General features: G+C 35.8%; 2 protein-coding genes across 2 annotated transcripts in view; one reads left to right on the top strand and one right to left on the bottom strand.

The window, feature by feature from the left end:
- Positions 1-11,591, bottom strand: part of LOC306879955 (intraflagellar transport protein 172 homolog) — a 29,768-nt gene extending 18,177 nt beyond the window's left edge. The window contains exons 1-22 of the mRNA XM_079433184.1: positions 11,414-11,591; positions 11,044-11,187; positions 10,800-10,912; positions 10,675-10,714; positions 10,525-10,590; positions 10,351-10,430; positions 9,619-9,706; positions 9,300-9,514; positions 9,086-9,209; positions 8,688-8,783; positions 8,413-8,574; positions 7,902-7,955; positions 7,638-7,741; positions 6,862-6,947; positions 5,642-5,754; positions 5,388-5,555; positions 3,841-3,977; positions 3,422-3,529; positions 1,687-1,771; positions 1,448-1,540; positions 991-1,068; positions 121-369 (exon numbers count right to left, since the gene is read on the bottom strand). Coding sequence (XP_079289310.1) covers positions 121-369; positions 991-1,068; positions 1,448-1,540; positions 1,687-1,771; positions 3,422-3,529; positions 3,841-3,977; positions 5,388-5,555; positions 5,642-5,754; positions 6,862-6,947; positions 7,638-7,741; positions 7,902-7,955; positions 8,413-8,574; positions 8,688-8,783; positions 9,086-9,209; positions 9,300-9,514; positions 9,619-9,706; positions 10,351-10,430; positions 10,525-10,590; positions 10,675-10,714; positions 10,800-10,912; positions 11,044-11,187; positions 11,414-11,452 — 2,442 coding nt within the window. The 5' untranslated portion in view covers positions 11,453-11,591. The remainder of the gene's footprint in view (positions 1-120; positions 370-990; positions 1,069-1,447; positions 1,541-1,686; positions 1,772-3,421; positions 3,530-3,840; positions 3,978-5,387; positions 5,556-5,641; positions 5,755-6,861; positions 6,948-7,637; positions 7,742-7,901; positions 7,956-8,412; positions 8,575-8,687; positions 8,784-9,085; positions 9,210-9,299; positions 9,515-9,618; positions 9,707-10,350; positions 10,431-10,524; positions 10,591-10,674; positions 10,715-10,799; positions 10,913-11,043; positions 11,188-11,413) is intronic.
- Positions 11,592-12,917: 1,326 nt separating this feature from the next.
- LOC306880238 (epidermal retinol dehydrogenase 2-like) lies at positions 12,918-15,228 on the top strand. Its single transcript, XM_079433619.1, has 6 exons — positions 12,918-13,462; positions 13,622-13,756; positions 13,875-13,974; positions 14,111-14,255; positions 14,343-14,468; positions 14,648-15,228. Exons 1-6 carry the CDS (start codon positions 13,097-13,099, stop codon positions 14,814-14,816), a joined length of 1,041 nt encoding a protein of 346 aa, XP_079289745.1. The 5' UTR covers positions 12,918-13,096; the 3' UTR covers positions 14,817-15,228.
- Positions 15,229-15,914: the final 686 nt, after the last annotated feature.

Genomic DNA, 15,914 nt, shown 5'->3' with positions numbered 1-15,914 from the left:
ATAATTAGTAAAACAATTTCCCTTCAAATCTGTGAAACAATACCATGTTAGAGTGAGTGGTTGTGCTACTCATTTGAAAGTTTTGTCAAGCCACATGCCGTTGTTGCAGGTCAAACTCACCCTCTCATAAAACTCTCCTTTAATGAGTGCAGCAGTGATGCGGCTGATGATGTCATGGCTTGATAAGAGCTCGTCTCTGCTCATAGCCAGCCAAGCAGCTTTGGCAGGAAGTCCTGCTTTCAGGAAGAGGTTAACAGCACCAGTGAAGTCTCCTTCATTCTCCTTCACCTCACCGGCTTTCTCATTCTGATTGGTCTCCATTAAGTAAGAATAGTAACTGCGTCTCAAACTGTCCAACTCTGGATGGCCCTTCAAGGGATATATACATTTAATATTAGTAAAAAGCTGATTTTGCAGCATCATAGACAGCTGCTAAATTAAGATATAGTTAAAATAGCAACATAAAAAGGCTTATCGACTTGTATAAGGGATGAGAAAACATTGTTGAAATATGGATAAGTTGTGTGATATGCCTTCATCCTCAAAAAACATGAACAAAACTACACAAATTAAATATAAATATGACCAAGACAATGGAATCACTCAAAATGAAAATAAAAATGTGTTGTGCTGTCTATAAAATGCTTTATGGTGCGAATTATTGATTGCTGACAGCGTGAAACCATCAGAATTCAAGAGACATTCAGAATCGAGACACTCAGTGATTTTGTATACTGTTGCAGTTCATGGTATTATTGCAATGGTAGCAGAGTAATAAATTGCAATGTTTGATTTTAAGGATTTTTTTTTTTTTACTTGTGTACAATAAACAAATATGGTTCCATGTCGGATGACTACTTGAGTTCTAATGTATCTGAGTGAAACTTGTTGAGAACCCCTGTTTTAGGCTAAATAAAACAAGACGTGGACTAGAAGGTATGAATATTTATGATATTATATGTAAAAATTATTACATAATTATGATATTACCTTCACCTCTGCCACTGCAATACATTCATCCCACATGTGAAGCTCCTGGTACATTTCCATCACTTCATCCACCGCATTCTGCAGAGTTACAGCAATATTACTTGCAGCTATCAAGATATAACCATCTCAGCTCTGTTGCTCCCACGTATGAACTGTCCAATGCCATTTTTATATCTCAATTGGCAAATTGATAAAGAAAAACAGTGGCAAATACTTTTTTAGGGATCAATTTGAAAAAAAATCATAATTATTCATTCAATCATTTTAAATATTTTTTTAATTATTAGTTTTAACTTAATTTATTATTAAACATGTTTTAAACATGAATTAATAAACAGTTCAAAAACATGTTTATATATTTGTTCATTTAAAAAGTTTTATTTTTTTTATTCAAAACACATGCAATTGTATTTTTAAGTGGCACTCATACTTGCAAGTATCAGAAACTATTCTTTACCTGTTCCATGTAATACATCTCTGCAAGCTTAAAGTTCTTATCCAGCATGGCCAGTCGTGCTTTCACCTGGTAGTGGTCTGTACCATCACCACCCTACAGGTGAGAATATAACATTGAAATGTAAAATACAGAAGCACAACAACAAAAAACTTACTTTCTACAAATAAACAGACATATTATAGAGATACTACAGGTTGGGGACCTGTCTGTCCTTCAAAAAAACTGTATGCACTACATACATATTCCTTTGAGACTGCATCTGCAATTTTGTTGGTCTCATTTAGGAATCGGGCTTTGGATACATCGCCAAGGGCTGCAAAACACCTGCGGAAAAACCCAACAACACCTCAGAAGAGAAACAGTAAATAACGACCAAATACAAACATCACATGCAGTATCATTTCACATTCAACCACCAATTCTGCAATAACTCAGGGCATTTAGGTTGGACAGCACTGATCAGCCATGATCACATGTCTAAAAGCGACTTCAAGCTAAAGAGTATTCAGTCAATTCTTTCATTTGCATTCTCCTTCACGGTCAGACCACTTTTTATCTGTATGCTTCATGCAGATAAGCCTATATATAACAAACCAATCCTGCATTATTAAAGACCCTCTAATTTAAATTCCAGCTTCAAGCACTCTTAAAAATGCTTACACAGTAAAAAGAAAACTCTAAACATGCTCACTGCTTCCTAAAGCAACTGAATGCCTTTTTAAGAGAACCTTTGGTGCTTAGTGTTAAAGCTTTTATCCTCCCGCACAAGCTCAGGTGAAGGGTTTTTTCTCTTTTGCAACAGATTACACACATTTTTCTTTAGGCAGAATATTATCTGAGACACATTTCAGCATTTAAAATGTAACACGCAGAGCAACCGGCCAGAAGAGCAGCTTTCTTAAAGGATCTTTTGACTAATGCTTTTACCATGCATTAAACATTCACTGCTATATGCAAAATAGTGATTCTTTCCATAAATGGATATATTACTGTTTTAAAGACAGTTTATGTCTTAATATATCAATTCACAGTCACTAAAGGTAGAGACATTGTTACAGATTAGTTTGAATAATTCTTTTTGAACTTATTGGGTAAGATATTTTGAGTACAGTGTGCCTACAGTAAATGCTTTCATTTCAAATGATCAAGGAATATTACATATTCATGATATGACCCCTTTAAGAATGTATTGTTACGGTGCTGATTCAATGTGTTTATATTTAATTGTTTAGTTCTTCTGTACTGCCAATTAGATGCATATTAAGAGCAAATAAAATAAAAAATAAAAGGTGCAAAAATAAATGCAGCAATGCTATTAATAGAATGAAAGAATCGTTAAGAAAGACAGTAAGATTATTGTATTTATGCAATCACATGAAAGGTGTTTTTTCTATTGTCAGTACAAGGGTTGTAAGTAATATGTTTATTCGCACACATCTGCCAGTAACTGTGCTGTCTTTGGGTAGGTAGGTGTTGGTAAACAATAAAATTAAATAGTCTTGCATGAGTTTATCAAGGAGGCCCAACAAACAAAGAAATTATTTCATTAAACTTTAATTTATTTGTATTTAACACTTCAAAAATCATAATGAACTACACTGCAAAAATGTGCTGTGCAATGTGCTGCTCCTTTAACAAATTTAACATCATGTAAGAGATTTGTTGCCTATAAATGCCAGTAACCAAGTATTAAATGATATGGCCCAATGTCAGTTCTGCAACTTTAAAATTTTTATCTTACTTCAACAGACAACGACCCTTTGTAAAGTTCAATAGAACTTAAAGTTCATAGAATTAAAAAAATAAAAGGATTCTGAGATAATCTGTAAAGGAATTCAAAGAAACAAGATATTTGAATTCTGTCATACTGGTTCCTAGTTGTCAAGGTTAGACACATGATCTGGACAGCTATGCTGAAGTCATCGCAGCAGTAGCTGAGTCATAGAGGTGGGTGGACTGTATTGCTTGTCTAACCTCTCAGCGATGTGGAGCTGTTGTGCCTCTAGGGAGAGTTTACTCAGAGTCTTCCACATGGCCTCTGTCTCTGCCGACATCTCCAGGGTCTCTAGGAATGCTGTAGCTCTGCATACACACACATACACACAAGTCCAGCTATGAGTAAGAATACTTACATAATTTAAAGGGATAGATCACCCAAAAATAAAAATTCTGTCATCATTGACTCAGCCTCTTGTGGTTTCAAACCTATATGACTTTCTTTGTTTTGTGGAACATAAAAGAAGCCATTGGTATTTAAACTGTTTTGGTAACCAGTGATTCCATTGAATTATTTCTCAAATTATCTAGTTTATGCTCTTAAAAAAAAAAGAAGGCATTATTAAGGTGTAATCCATGTTTATTGCAGGTGTCTGTGGTCTTTTTTTTTTTTTTACCTGTGATAGTCACCATCATCAATGGCTGTCCCAAATTCAATCAACCCCTCATCCAGAGTGTAGGAGACAGAGTTAACCCCTTCAGTCACAATGACTTCAGTTTTTCCATTGGATCTCTCCAGATCTACAATATCACCCTGTCATAACACAAGTCACATGATTAAACTCACAGTCGACTCAAACAAGAAACTCAAACGGTAAGGTGCAAATTCATTAAACAGCATTTAGGTGAAAAATCTCATTCATCTGCAGTCCAATATACTACTTTATTCATTTTTTCTCTGTTAATCATGGCTGCAATAATTCACCAAAAATGATTAAATGGTATATAATTACACTACCATTCAAAAGTTTGAGTCAGTACGATTTCTTTTAAGAATTTGATACATTTATTCAGGGAGGATGCATTAAATTGATCAAAAGTGAATTAAAGAAAGATATTTATGTTACAAAAGATGTTACAAAAGAAATGCTGTTCTTTTGAACTTTCTATTCATCAAAGAATCCTGTCACAGTAAACAAAAAAAATCTGAAATATTGTTAGTTTCCACAAAGACATTGAGCAATACTGTTTTAAATATTGATAATAATAAGAAATCAGCATATTAGAATTCAGCTTTGACATCACTGGAGTAAATTCCATTTTAAGATATAGTCAATTCATAACTTTCAGTCACGTGACCGGCTCGATGACTTGGAGGGTAAAACATCCATAGAACTGCAGGACAAGCCTGTTTCCCAGCCGCAAATATTTAGATCACCTCTCAAAAGAATAAAACAAAGGTATATGAACTAAATGCAAGTTTTGTCCATTTGCAATCCATATTGAGCACCCGCGGCAATATTTCGATCATTAAACAGTGCAACAAAATGTTGTAAAACACTTAGGCCCGGATTCATAGACAGGGCTTAGCCTAAACCAGGATTATGCCATAGTTAATTTAGGACATTTAAGTAATTTTTATAAACATGCCTTGGAAAAAAGCATTACTGGTATGCATCTTAAGACAAAACTGAGGCACTGACATGTTTTAAGATCAATCAGTGCAAGTTTCTTTCAGTTGAAACAGCTCAGATTTTGATTTTAGTCTAGGACTAGGCTTAAGTCTTGTCTGTGAAACCGGGGGTTAAAGTGCCTTAATATATTTAAAACAGTAATGTTAAAAGATCAAATTCAGTAATCACCATATTAATGATGCATAGTTTACATAGGCAAGCAGATGAGGCCGGAATATGAACGCAATCAGATTAATGGGTCAGTGTTTTCCTTATAACGGTTTTATATGGGAAACCATTTAATGTGAAACTTTGCACATTGTGTTTATATTCTGGGTTCATCTGCTTGCCTGTACAAAATATACATAATCAATAAGGTGTTTACTGAATTTGGAGCACAGCTTCGTTTTGCCCTCCAGGTGGGCGTTCCTATAAGGGTGTGACGTCACGTGAAAACTATCAATAGAAAACAGTTATTTTAATTGTAATAACATTTCACAGTATGTATAACTATTAATAAATACATAACTATTAACTCGACTTCAGCTCACCTTGAGGGGAAACATTGTGACCCTTTCTGGGCTGTCGATGGTGTACCAAACACACAGATTTCCTCTGTTCTGGGCCACAACTACATCACTACCCGGTACCCACTGAACATAAGGACAGAAACTCAGCATGGTGCTCTTCACGCTGCTCTCGATGTCATACAGGTGGAGCTGAATGTGGAGAAAGAGACTGAAGTGACAAATCGTTCTGATTTTATTAGTAATATTAGAGCTTAAATAACAACGTTGCCCCTTACCCTGAGTTTCTTGTCTCTAAAAAGCAGTTTACGCCCCGTTTCATTCAGCTCCAGCCAGTCTATCTTGGAGTCATGGCTTATAGTGCCCAGATTATACCCACCCACCAGGTCCACTGAGAAAAACAGGAAGAGAAAAGGATTCTGGACGATGAATGCACCAAAAACCAGATGCAGATTCTTTTCTGTTCATCCAAGATCAGAAATGAAGCATTGTAGTTAAAACTTTTAAACAGTAAGAGACTTTTACACAATGTTTTTAAAGAATGGTTTAAGTATTTTCAATACAAAAAAAAAATCTATAGAAAACAAATGATAAAAATTTGGAGATGGCTGCCATGAACGTCACTGTATACACACTCGTACACAAAGACAAGCAGCAAAAACGGAGGCACTGCCTTTCATACAGACCCCGAACATCCGTGCCCTAACAAAAACAAATCAATGAGTCTTTCATGAATCACGTTCTGTGACGCTTCCCTGCATTTCTGGCTCTTTGTTCACAAATAACCATTCTGATGGGAAGCATCACTTATGGAGGAGGGCGAGGGGGGAGAAGGAGAGGAAAAACACTTTCCAATTTGCACTTTTTAAGCACATGGATCAGTGAGGGGGAAAAGCACTCGGCTGTCTGTCAGAGGAAAATAAATTGGATGAAAGTTGTTTCTCATTTTCACCACCTGAAGAAGAAACAAGGCAAGCAGGATATAGGGAGCATGCCAGGACTTAATTAGCACAGGAAGTGGTCAGAACCGTGGCAGATGGCTGATGGTAGCTGGTGAAGGAGAGGGCCGTGACGACGACACAGCGGGGCCGGTGTCTAATTGAAAGGTAACGTCCGAACAGACCGAACGTCAACACACCTTCCTACTGTCCCTCAAACGATCCTCTCTCCAAATAACGGGTCATATGGAGAAGGTGTGCCATTTAGAGCAGAAAAAGATGATTATGTAATCAAAACCACCGATGACATTGTTTCATTAAGCCGTTGATGACAACAGACTGAAACTGCTTTATGAGCTAATGTGACTATAATTACATATATTTAGTGCATTTGTGCCTTTGCTCAATGGGCTAAATGTCTACATTTTTCACACAGGACATGCAAAACTGAGCTATAAGAGTTGGAAGACATGTGATTAATCAAAATTTAAAATGGTATACAAATAATTTTTTAATTTTTGTAAATAATAGATAACATCCCTGTCTGGGCAGTAACTCACCGATAGCAATAGTTTTTATGTCAATCAGGTAAGCCAACTTTTTGTTGTCCTCCACTCCCCTCTGCCTTCTCTCATTTAGACGCACACTGCAAACACAAACACACAAACCAAGGAATAAATACTTCCTGTGGGTGCTGAGGGACCTGTCAGTGCTCCATCAAGAGGAACCAAGCACTGCATTCTGACAGCACCTGACAGGCTTTATACATGAATGCTTATTTGTGATGACTAGGTCTTCTCACTAAGAGCCAGCCAGAATGACAGTACCAGGACAACTGAGGAATTAAAGGTAAATTATGCCATCTAGTGGTCGGTATTAGACATGCCTTTTCTGAGTAATATAACTCTGTACAAAAGTTTTGTTCACTATGAAATTATGTGATACATTAAGTGTTGGAACAAAAAATACCAGACGGGCCTTTATTGTATCCATATTTTTAAGTAATTATTAAATAATTATTAGTAGATTATGTACTGAAAATATCAAATTAGTATAAATAATATATATATATATATATTACTATATTACATACTTTAATAATAAATAATATATTATTATTTTATTTTTTTATTATTATTTTTTAATCCAATATATAATTTACAATAACTCAACTTTTTTAAATAGGGAAAGTCATTGCAAAGGTAAAAAAGGTTTTTACTTTTTTCATGAAGAATTATAAAAACAAATGTAATAACAAAGTACATTATTTTGAATTTACTTTGCCTTGGCTTTTAAAATGGCTTTTGCTTTCCAAAGTGTTTCCAAAATGACAGACCTGATGAGGTGTGGGTTCATAAACTCTGTCCGAACAGATCCTAGGATTTCATTGCTTCCGTATTCCACCAGCGCCAGCTCTCCAGCGTTGAAAATCATGCACACCTACCCAGAAATATAGCAAATTACAATTAGACAGCAATGACTTTAATTATACCAGCTAGGGCTGCATGATTCATTAAACCCAGTATTTTCCCTTTGCACCATTCTCATAAACTATTGAGGCATCTTAATAACACACAAAAATATAACAAAAACACTGTACCGTTTCATTTTCAAAGAAAAACTTTTCATTTCCCCCGGACCCCTGCCACGCCACCTGTAATGGGAGAGTGATATTGTTTATTGAAGTACAACACGGTCATCAACTTTTGCTTTCCACTACATTACACACAAAAAGAAGCAGAGGCAGAGAGACATTGCAGCCAAGGCCCTTCACCATTATCCTGTTTGTCACACTGAACTTTCTTCCAACTCCCATAAGAGCACTTTGGAAACTCAATTAAACATGGATTAACACAGTGAACCATGACAGCCCTTAAACTTTTAATTATACATTTTAAACCTTGGTCCACCCGATGGTGGCACTGACTCTGTTACAATATGAGAAAACTTGTTCAGAAACATAAGGACCGTTTTAAATAAGGACCGTTTTATCTAAACAGAGACTTTAATACACACCGAATGTTCAAGAATGGTAAAAAATGATCTAACAAAACTATATAAGAAATAAAGCAACTGTGAATAATCAAACACGTCCAAACTAGACATCCTACCTCACTTAATTTGTTGGATACCAGGTCTCCCAGCAGCAGTGTGTCAGAGGTGTGAGCCACAAGATATCGATCTTTTCCCATGACTTTCACCTCATCTATCTCATAACCATACTGAGATTTCAGCACCACTCGTGTGCCAGTAGACAAATTCTTCACAATCACCTGGGAGGGTTTAAGAAACAAAGTTTTAGAACATCTAGTTTGAAGGATGTAAACAAGATTGAAAATAAGAGTCACGACTGAAATTAATGGAAATATCTAAAAGTATTGCTCACTTGACTTAGTCCTACGTATGTCATCTCAAATTTGTTCTTGTAAATACTCCTCCGAAGACAGCAGTCAAACAACTCGACTCCTCCACACAGTGTGCCCTGCAATTTAGAGATGTAATTAGACATCATCTCCAGTTGTACCAAGTGGCAAAGCAGCACCTCAACATCATTGAACCAGTTTAATTTGTTTTTGTGATCCCACTTATAGCTTACCAAATTGTAAACTTCTTGCAAACAAATATATGAGCAGAAGTGTATATGCAGGATTCAGTATATTTTCAGAATTAGTGCGCCAAGAGAAAACTTTTCTTCAGTGTGCACAGGTTTGAGCATATGAACAGAATAAAGATGTTCTGAAAAACTGTTTTGAAATCTTTAAAAAATTGGCCATCCAGACTGACCACAGAAAGCCGAGAGCCATCTTTCTTCCAGGACAGAGCTGTGATGGTGTACATGTTTGGAATCTCTTTGGGAGAAGCTTCATCCCAGATACCTTTTCGAGGACTCCAGTTGAAAACTCGCAACCTAAAGAAAACAATTTAGCATAAGAGATACATCACAACATTGGAAAAACATTTTTGTTTGCGGTTTAATCTGTTCAAACAGTTTTCTCACCTGTCATAGCTTCCCACGACTATGGACTGACCACTGGGGCTAGATGCTGCCACTGTGAATTCCTTTTCGGAGCGATCTCGGCTGTAGTCAAATGTCTGAAGCATGTGGCCCTCCCTTCCATAGGCCACAACCTTTTTATCGCATCCAGCCACAATTATGCTGTTGGTGCCCCATGCCATGGCATACGGTGGGCATGCATGAGTCAACAATTTGCCCTTTCAACAATCAGATCAAATACATATTAAATAATCAGTAATTTAAGCACTTGCAGATATAATATTTTATTTCACATATGCATGTTATGTTATAAATACACTACCTGAGATTCTCCAGATCCTTCATCATCAAAGAAGTACCGAACAACCGTTCCATCTGCATGACCAGAGAGGATTCCCTTCCCTGAGACACTGGGCAAATGGACCAAGGGAGATAAACAGTGTTATACTGAAATTTATGGTGGCCAGGAGAGTTCAACGTGCTGCAACTTCAGAAAACACAAAATAGAAAAAGCACCAGCAAATCAAGAAAACATCTTCATCAATTTGACAGCAGGTGCTGCAAATGCTCACAACACAACCAAATAAAGAATTTTATTTGCAGCACGTTTCTTTGTTTGGTTGTGTTTTGAGTATTTGCAATGCGTTTCTTTATTTGTTTGTGTTGTGAGCATTTGCAGCGTGTGTTGTCAAACTGCTGAAGTTGCTTTCTTAATTTGCAGGTGTTTTTTCTATTTGCAGCGCGTTGAGCTCTCTCGGCCACCGTAGAAATGACTAAAACTGAAATAAAAATAAATTATAGCTATAGATAAAAATAATCTTAATACAATGTAGAAATATCAAAAAAAATTATTAAATTAATAAAAGCTCATAACACAATGATTCAAATAAAAAATGTAAACTAAAACTAAAATCATAAAAATTAAATCTACTTCAATATGAATAAGTCCTATAATAGTATATAAATAATATTTAAATAACACCCCAAGCAAACCAGAAAATTGTGCTTGGACAAAGAAGCAAGCATCAATAGAGTCAGGATTTTAAATACATACTTTGTCGTTAGTGAGACAACATAAGAGTCCGTTCCATAGATCGTGGAGGACTTGCTTGTTTTTGTATTGGCTTGTCGAACCTGCATTTAACATAAAAAACACTCATAAAACGAATTCTCACAAAATAGAAAATTCAGCTTAAGGTTTAAAGCATAGAAAATGTGCCACACTTACTTTTCCCTCTGCTAGTCCAAATATTATTGTATGCTCTGATGGCCAAACCAGACATGTTACAGCACTCTAGAGAACAAAAACAAAATTAATGCACACAATATATGGCACTTCTGCCTAATGATGTATCATATTTATCATCAAAATACTTACTGTTTGAATAAATTTGTTGCAAATAACCTTTTTATCTCCCCTGGGACAGAAAACGTGATATTAGAAATATAAAATAATACAATAATGCAAATTATGGTTGCATGTAAGCATTCTGAGATACTTACCACTCCTCCCCAATTTTGTAAACAAATATAATGTTGTCTGTTTGAGCCACTGCTATCTTGGTTGAATCAGGAGAAAACGCCATGGACTTGACCACATAGGTTTTTTTTCCATACTGCAACAAATTCCAAAATCATAACTTCATACCTTTTCCTGATGTACTACGAAATTACATCTAGCATTTGATAGACTACAGCATTTATTTTGAAGATTTAATTTCAATTCAATAATTCACTGATAACTTACTTTGGGGTCTGCAGGTTTTGTAGTAAATCTGTCTCGTTTCTCTCCTTGCTCATCATACAGTATAACCACTCTATCAATAGTGCACACTGCAAACTTTGCATTGTTAGGAGCCCAAGCCATACAGGTGACTTTAGCTGCTCCATCCTAAAGAAAGGCATTACAGAAACACGACGTTCAGTGCAGAGTCTTTGAGTCGCTTGCTGAGATTTCTGCTGTTTCTTTGCACAACGTAAATGCATAAGATGAAATCTGGCAAGATACTTAAGCATCCTAGTGTTGCTAAGCTAAGAAGCGTTATAATGACTACAGATAGCGGATTGCCAAGAGCTAGCTAGCTAGCGTCGCTAAATAACGTGGTAAAGATATTTACCTGAGGAGTTAGAAGAGTCTTCAGATACTTTAGCTGCATGCTTCACTTTTAAAAAAGATTCGGCGGAGTTATACAGACGTATTTCTTGATATAGCCATGTTATGGGTAACAGTTGTCAGGCTGCAGACATTTTGGTAAACATAGCTTTCTCCCTGGTTACCGTCACCAAGGAAAGAACGTATGACGTTGTTACGTAGAACGACACGAGACGTGTTTGAATTCGTTTACTGCAGTCCTTTTTTTCAAAAATGTTTATTTTTTGATCAAAAGTACCATATAATGACAGTGTTTAATAATGATTTAATACGATAAATGTTATGAAAATATTCCTGGAGATGCCGGGGCCTCATACTGAGCTAAGTTACATCCCCTTCCTGTTTCACCTTATTATATTAGAGTGGTATTTAAACATACCGTACACCATATAAGTGTAACAAATTTAATTTCTTCTTTTTTGTGTAGCAAATTTAATTTCTTTCTTTTTTGTGTATACACACACATATGCTTCATAACTTCACGAAACGTGCATATTATTTCGCATCCAGCTAGCCAACTCTGTAAAAGCTGTTGTCATAGCCTAGTCTAGTAGGCTTTTTATTAGAATAGAAAATAGCAAGGGTCCATAGAAAAATACTGTTGTACGTTTTTTGCAGCGGGGCAGCTCAAGAACGCTGGACACACAAGTACTCTGGCTCTTTTGCCCCAAAGCTGCAGAGGCCAAGCCTATACATCAAAGTTAGTTCAAATAACAGGTATCGCCCATCCCTACTTCTCAGCGCTAGAATGGACAAACACATACAAGATTATTTCAAAATACATTATAGCTTGGCGAATATCATCGAAAACAGTAGACATTTTGAGAAATAAATCGTAGGTGAATGGATTTTAACATTAAAGTGACTGTTTTTACCAGCTGCTTTCTGTCTTCAATGTTAATCCATAAAAAATAATTAATTAATAATTCAAACCATTATATTTTTTTAAATCTGAAATGTAATGGTATTGACTACATATTTGATGTAACTGAATGTTTCAAATAATTTACAAATAACAAACAGGGAAAACAATAAAAGGCATTAATAATTTGTTATTGGGATCTGGTGAGTGTCATTGGTGGAGACTACTGTGACTGTGGTGACTCTCTGACACTAGTTTTAGTTAAACCATGCTATAACCACAAATTAACCATGGTTTCGCTACACTAACCACAGTTTAACCATATAGTAAAACAGTGATTATCAACAGGTAAAAAACGTGAAAACATGTAAACAACAACATCAAAATAACATTTAAAAAAAAAACATGGTTACTAAGTTACACTTTTAGTATAATAAAACCGTTGTTGATTTTCGTAAGGGATATTAATAAAGTATAACACAAATAACACCATTTTAATACAGACATTTAATAATCACACAAATAATTCTTCATAATAAAATCATCATGACATCAAACTGTGGCCACATGCTGCAATAGCAACATCTAAAATTAACTACACTAGCCCACTCTAGGTGACAGGTCAAACAAACACCATTGTGGCTGGAATAAAACAGATGGGTCTCTGACACAGACAGAACCACTGGAACAAGCTGTACCTGAGATCAAGGAAAAGAACCACCAAAACAACTATGTGAAAACCCAGAAGAAGGAATAATTAGTTACCGTGCCGACTAGACCAGAGACATGCATAACCAGGTTATTCAAAGCTTTGAGAGGGTACTGCACAACCTCTGGTTCATAAAAGAAATATTTGAGCTCATTCTTGGAGCGGTGTTTTACTTTTTTGAAGCCTTTGTTCGACTCTTTATTCCACATTGCAAGAAAGATGTTGAGGGAGAGATAGTCTTGGTGACTGGAGCTGCAAATGGGATTGGAAAACTGATTGCCAAAGAACTTGGCCACCATGGAGCAACATTAGTCTTATGGGACATCAACTCAGATGCACTGGACAAGGCAGCCAAAGAATTAAAGCAAGTATTGGATGTGCGTGTGTATGCCTATACCTGTGACTGCAGCAGAAGAAGTGAGATCTACAAAGTTGCTGAACTGGTAAATAATTATTAAATAAATAATTGCCAGCATTGCAACTATGATCTACAGATATAAATAGCATCTATATTTTATCTCACATTAAATATAGATTTTTATGAGGGGTGAGTTAGAAGGTGTCCTTCCAGATATTTTCATGTACTAAAAACATTTCGACAGGTTAAAAGGGAGGTTGGAGATGTGTCAATTTTGGTGAACAACGCAGGCATGGTAACAGGCAAATACTCTTTCGTAGAAGCCCCTGACAATCTGGTGGATAGAACACTAAGGGTCAATGTTGCTGCTCATTTCTGGGTAAGGAAAAGTAATTCAACATTTTCTTCAGTGTACATTCCTTATACCCCTGTTTTTATGTTATGGGAACAATGAGCTTACTGTTATCTCAAAAACATCCTGATATGGGCATTCACAGACTTACAAGGCGTTTCTCCCAGCTATGTTGCAACGAAACCATGGGCATCTGGTCTGTGTGGCATGCCATGGAGGGTTGTTTGCCATGAACGGCCTTGCAGGTATATTTATAAAGGGATTTCAGAGAGACTGTCACTGTGCAACACTAAATCATGAATGTGCAATATCCTAAGTTCAGTATTAAATTAGGATACAATTTAAAAATGGATTAGGATTGCTAACACGTTTTATCCACAGACTATTGTGCAAGCAAGTCTGCAGCAGTGAGCTTTGCAGAATCTGTTGCACTGGAGCTGCTTGCCCTTAAAAAGGAAGGAATCAAAACAACAATAGTGTGTCCCTATCTAATAAACACAAAGATGTTTAGGGGATGTCAAACAAAGTAAGTCAATACAGTTTTCATACGAAACTTCATTAGAAATTGGTGCTCTTGGTCATGCAGTAACATTGATATTCTATCTTTGCTAAGGAGACCATCCTTTCTTCCAATCTTGGATCAGAGATATGTAGCAAAACAAATTGTGGATGCAATACTACAGGAGAAGATGTATTTGTTGTTACCCTCAAGTCTACATTTCTTGATGGCACTTAAGAGGTATTTTTAGGCCTCTAAATGCTTGTTAATGTAGATTTAAATTCTGTTTATTTATCAACATTTAAAGATTAAGTAATTAATTCTGTTAAATTTAATACATCTCAATAGTTTCAATATTGCACAAAATTGATGGCCAGGATCTAATTTAACCACAATATTAACTTGACCTGTTCTTGCAGTCTCATGCCTGCAAAACTGGGCATCATCTTTGTGAACTTCATTGGTGGGATGGATCTGATGGATCACTTCAGGGGGGTTCCTGTACACATTGTCAGCTACAAAAAGCCTCAGCGCCAACGAAACGACAGTGGCAGTGATCCACAAAACACTCTTATCTATTACAACTAGCAAAAACTGTGTAAATCACAAGTATGAGTAATATCAGTCTACTCAATGAAATGATTAAAGAACTGTGAATAAATTCCTTTTTTCCTTTCTCTCTCAGTGGTTAATTTGTCTTCTCAAATTCAATAGCAAATTCAAAATATTCCCATTTTTGTTTCATATGTGTATACATACACATTTGTATGTTACATAGTCTGTATTACATAAATATTTTGCTCAGTTTAAAGGAATACTTTTCTGAAAATGTACTCTATCCAAGTTTACACCATCTAAGATGAAGATGTGTTTGTTTTTACATCGTAACATATTTAGAGAAATGTAGCATTACACTTGGATCTCTCACCAAGTGAATGGGTGCCGTCAAAATGAGAGTCCAAACAGATGATAAAAACATCACAATAAACAAGTAATCCACATGCCTCGTCCATCAATTAGTGTTATGTGAAATGAAAAGTTGCATGTCCTCTTACATTAAAATCCACCAACATATTAGTTTATATCTGTTTAGGGCTGTTTTCACATGTAAATGGTGCTTGATCTGTGCATATTTCTCTCTTGATCCAGACTTTTTTCACTGGAGAAATCGGAGGGAGGCCTCATAATTTTAGCCAGGAGCAAAGATTGTAAGTTAAAAATGTCTTAAGAATAGATTTGTTTCTTACAAACACACAGCAGTTCACTTCACAAGACAATAATCAATGGACTTGAGTCATGTGGATTACTGTGATGTTCTTATCAGCTGTTTGGACTCTCATTCCGACGGCACCCATTCCCTGCAGAGGATCCATTAGTGAGCAAGTTATATACTACTAAATTTCTCCAAACCTGTTCAGATGTAGAAACAAACTAATCTATGGTCTGAAGGTGAGTAAATTTTCATTTGAGGTGGCATTATATCTATTATATAACTTTTTCTGATTTTCAGTAGTGTGGTTATAAATATACAATATAATTTATTATTTTGGGGTATCCTATGTGAGACTTACATACAGGTTAAAATACACTAGCTACATATTATTTTTGTAATTTATGAATAATTTTTTAAACAAAAATGGCAAAAAAATGAAAAATAAAGCATTTTTGTCATTTTTGTAAATGAAG

The sequence above is a fragment of the Barbus barbus genome (genome assembly GCF_936440315.1).
Source record: "Barbus barbus genome assembly, chromosome: 14".
NCBI lineage: Eukaryota > Metazoa > Chordata > Actinopteri > Cypriniformes > Cyprinidae > Barbus > Barbus barbus.
The sequence above is the reverse complement of the archived record's forward strand: the minus strand, read 5'-3'. Positions and strand labels throughout refer to the sequence as shown.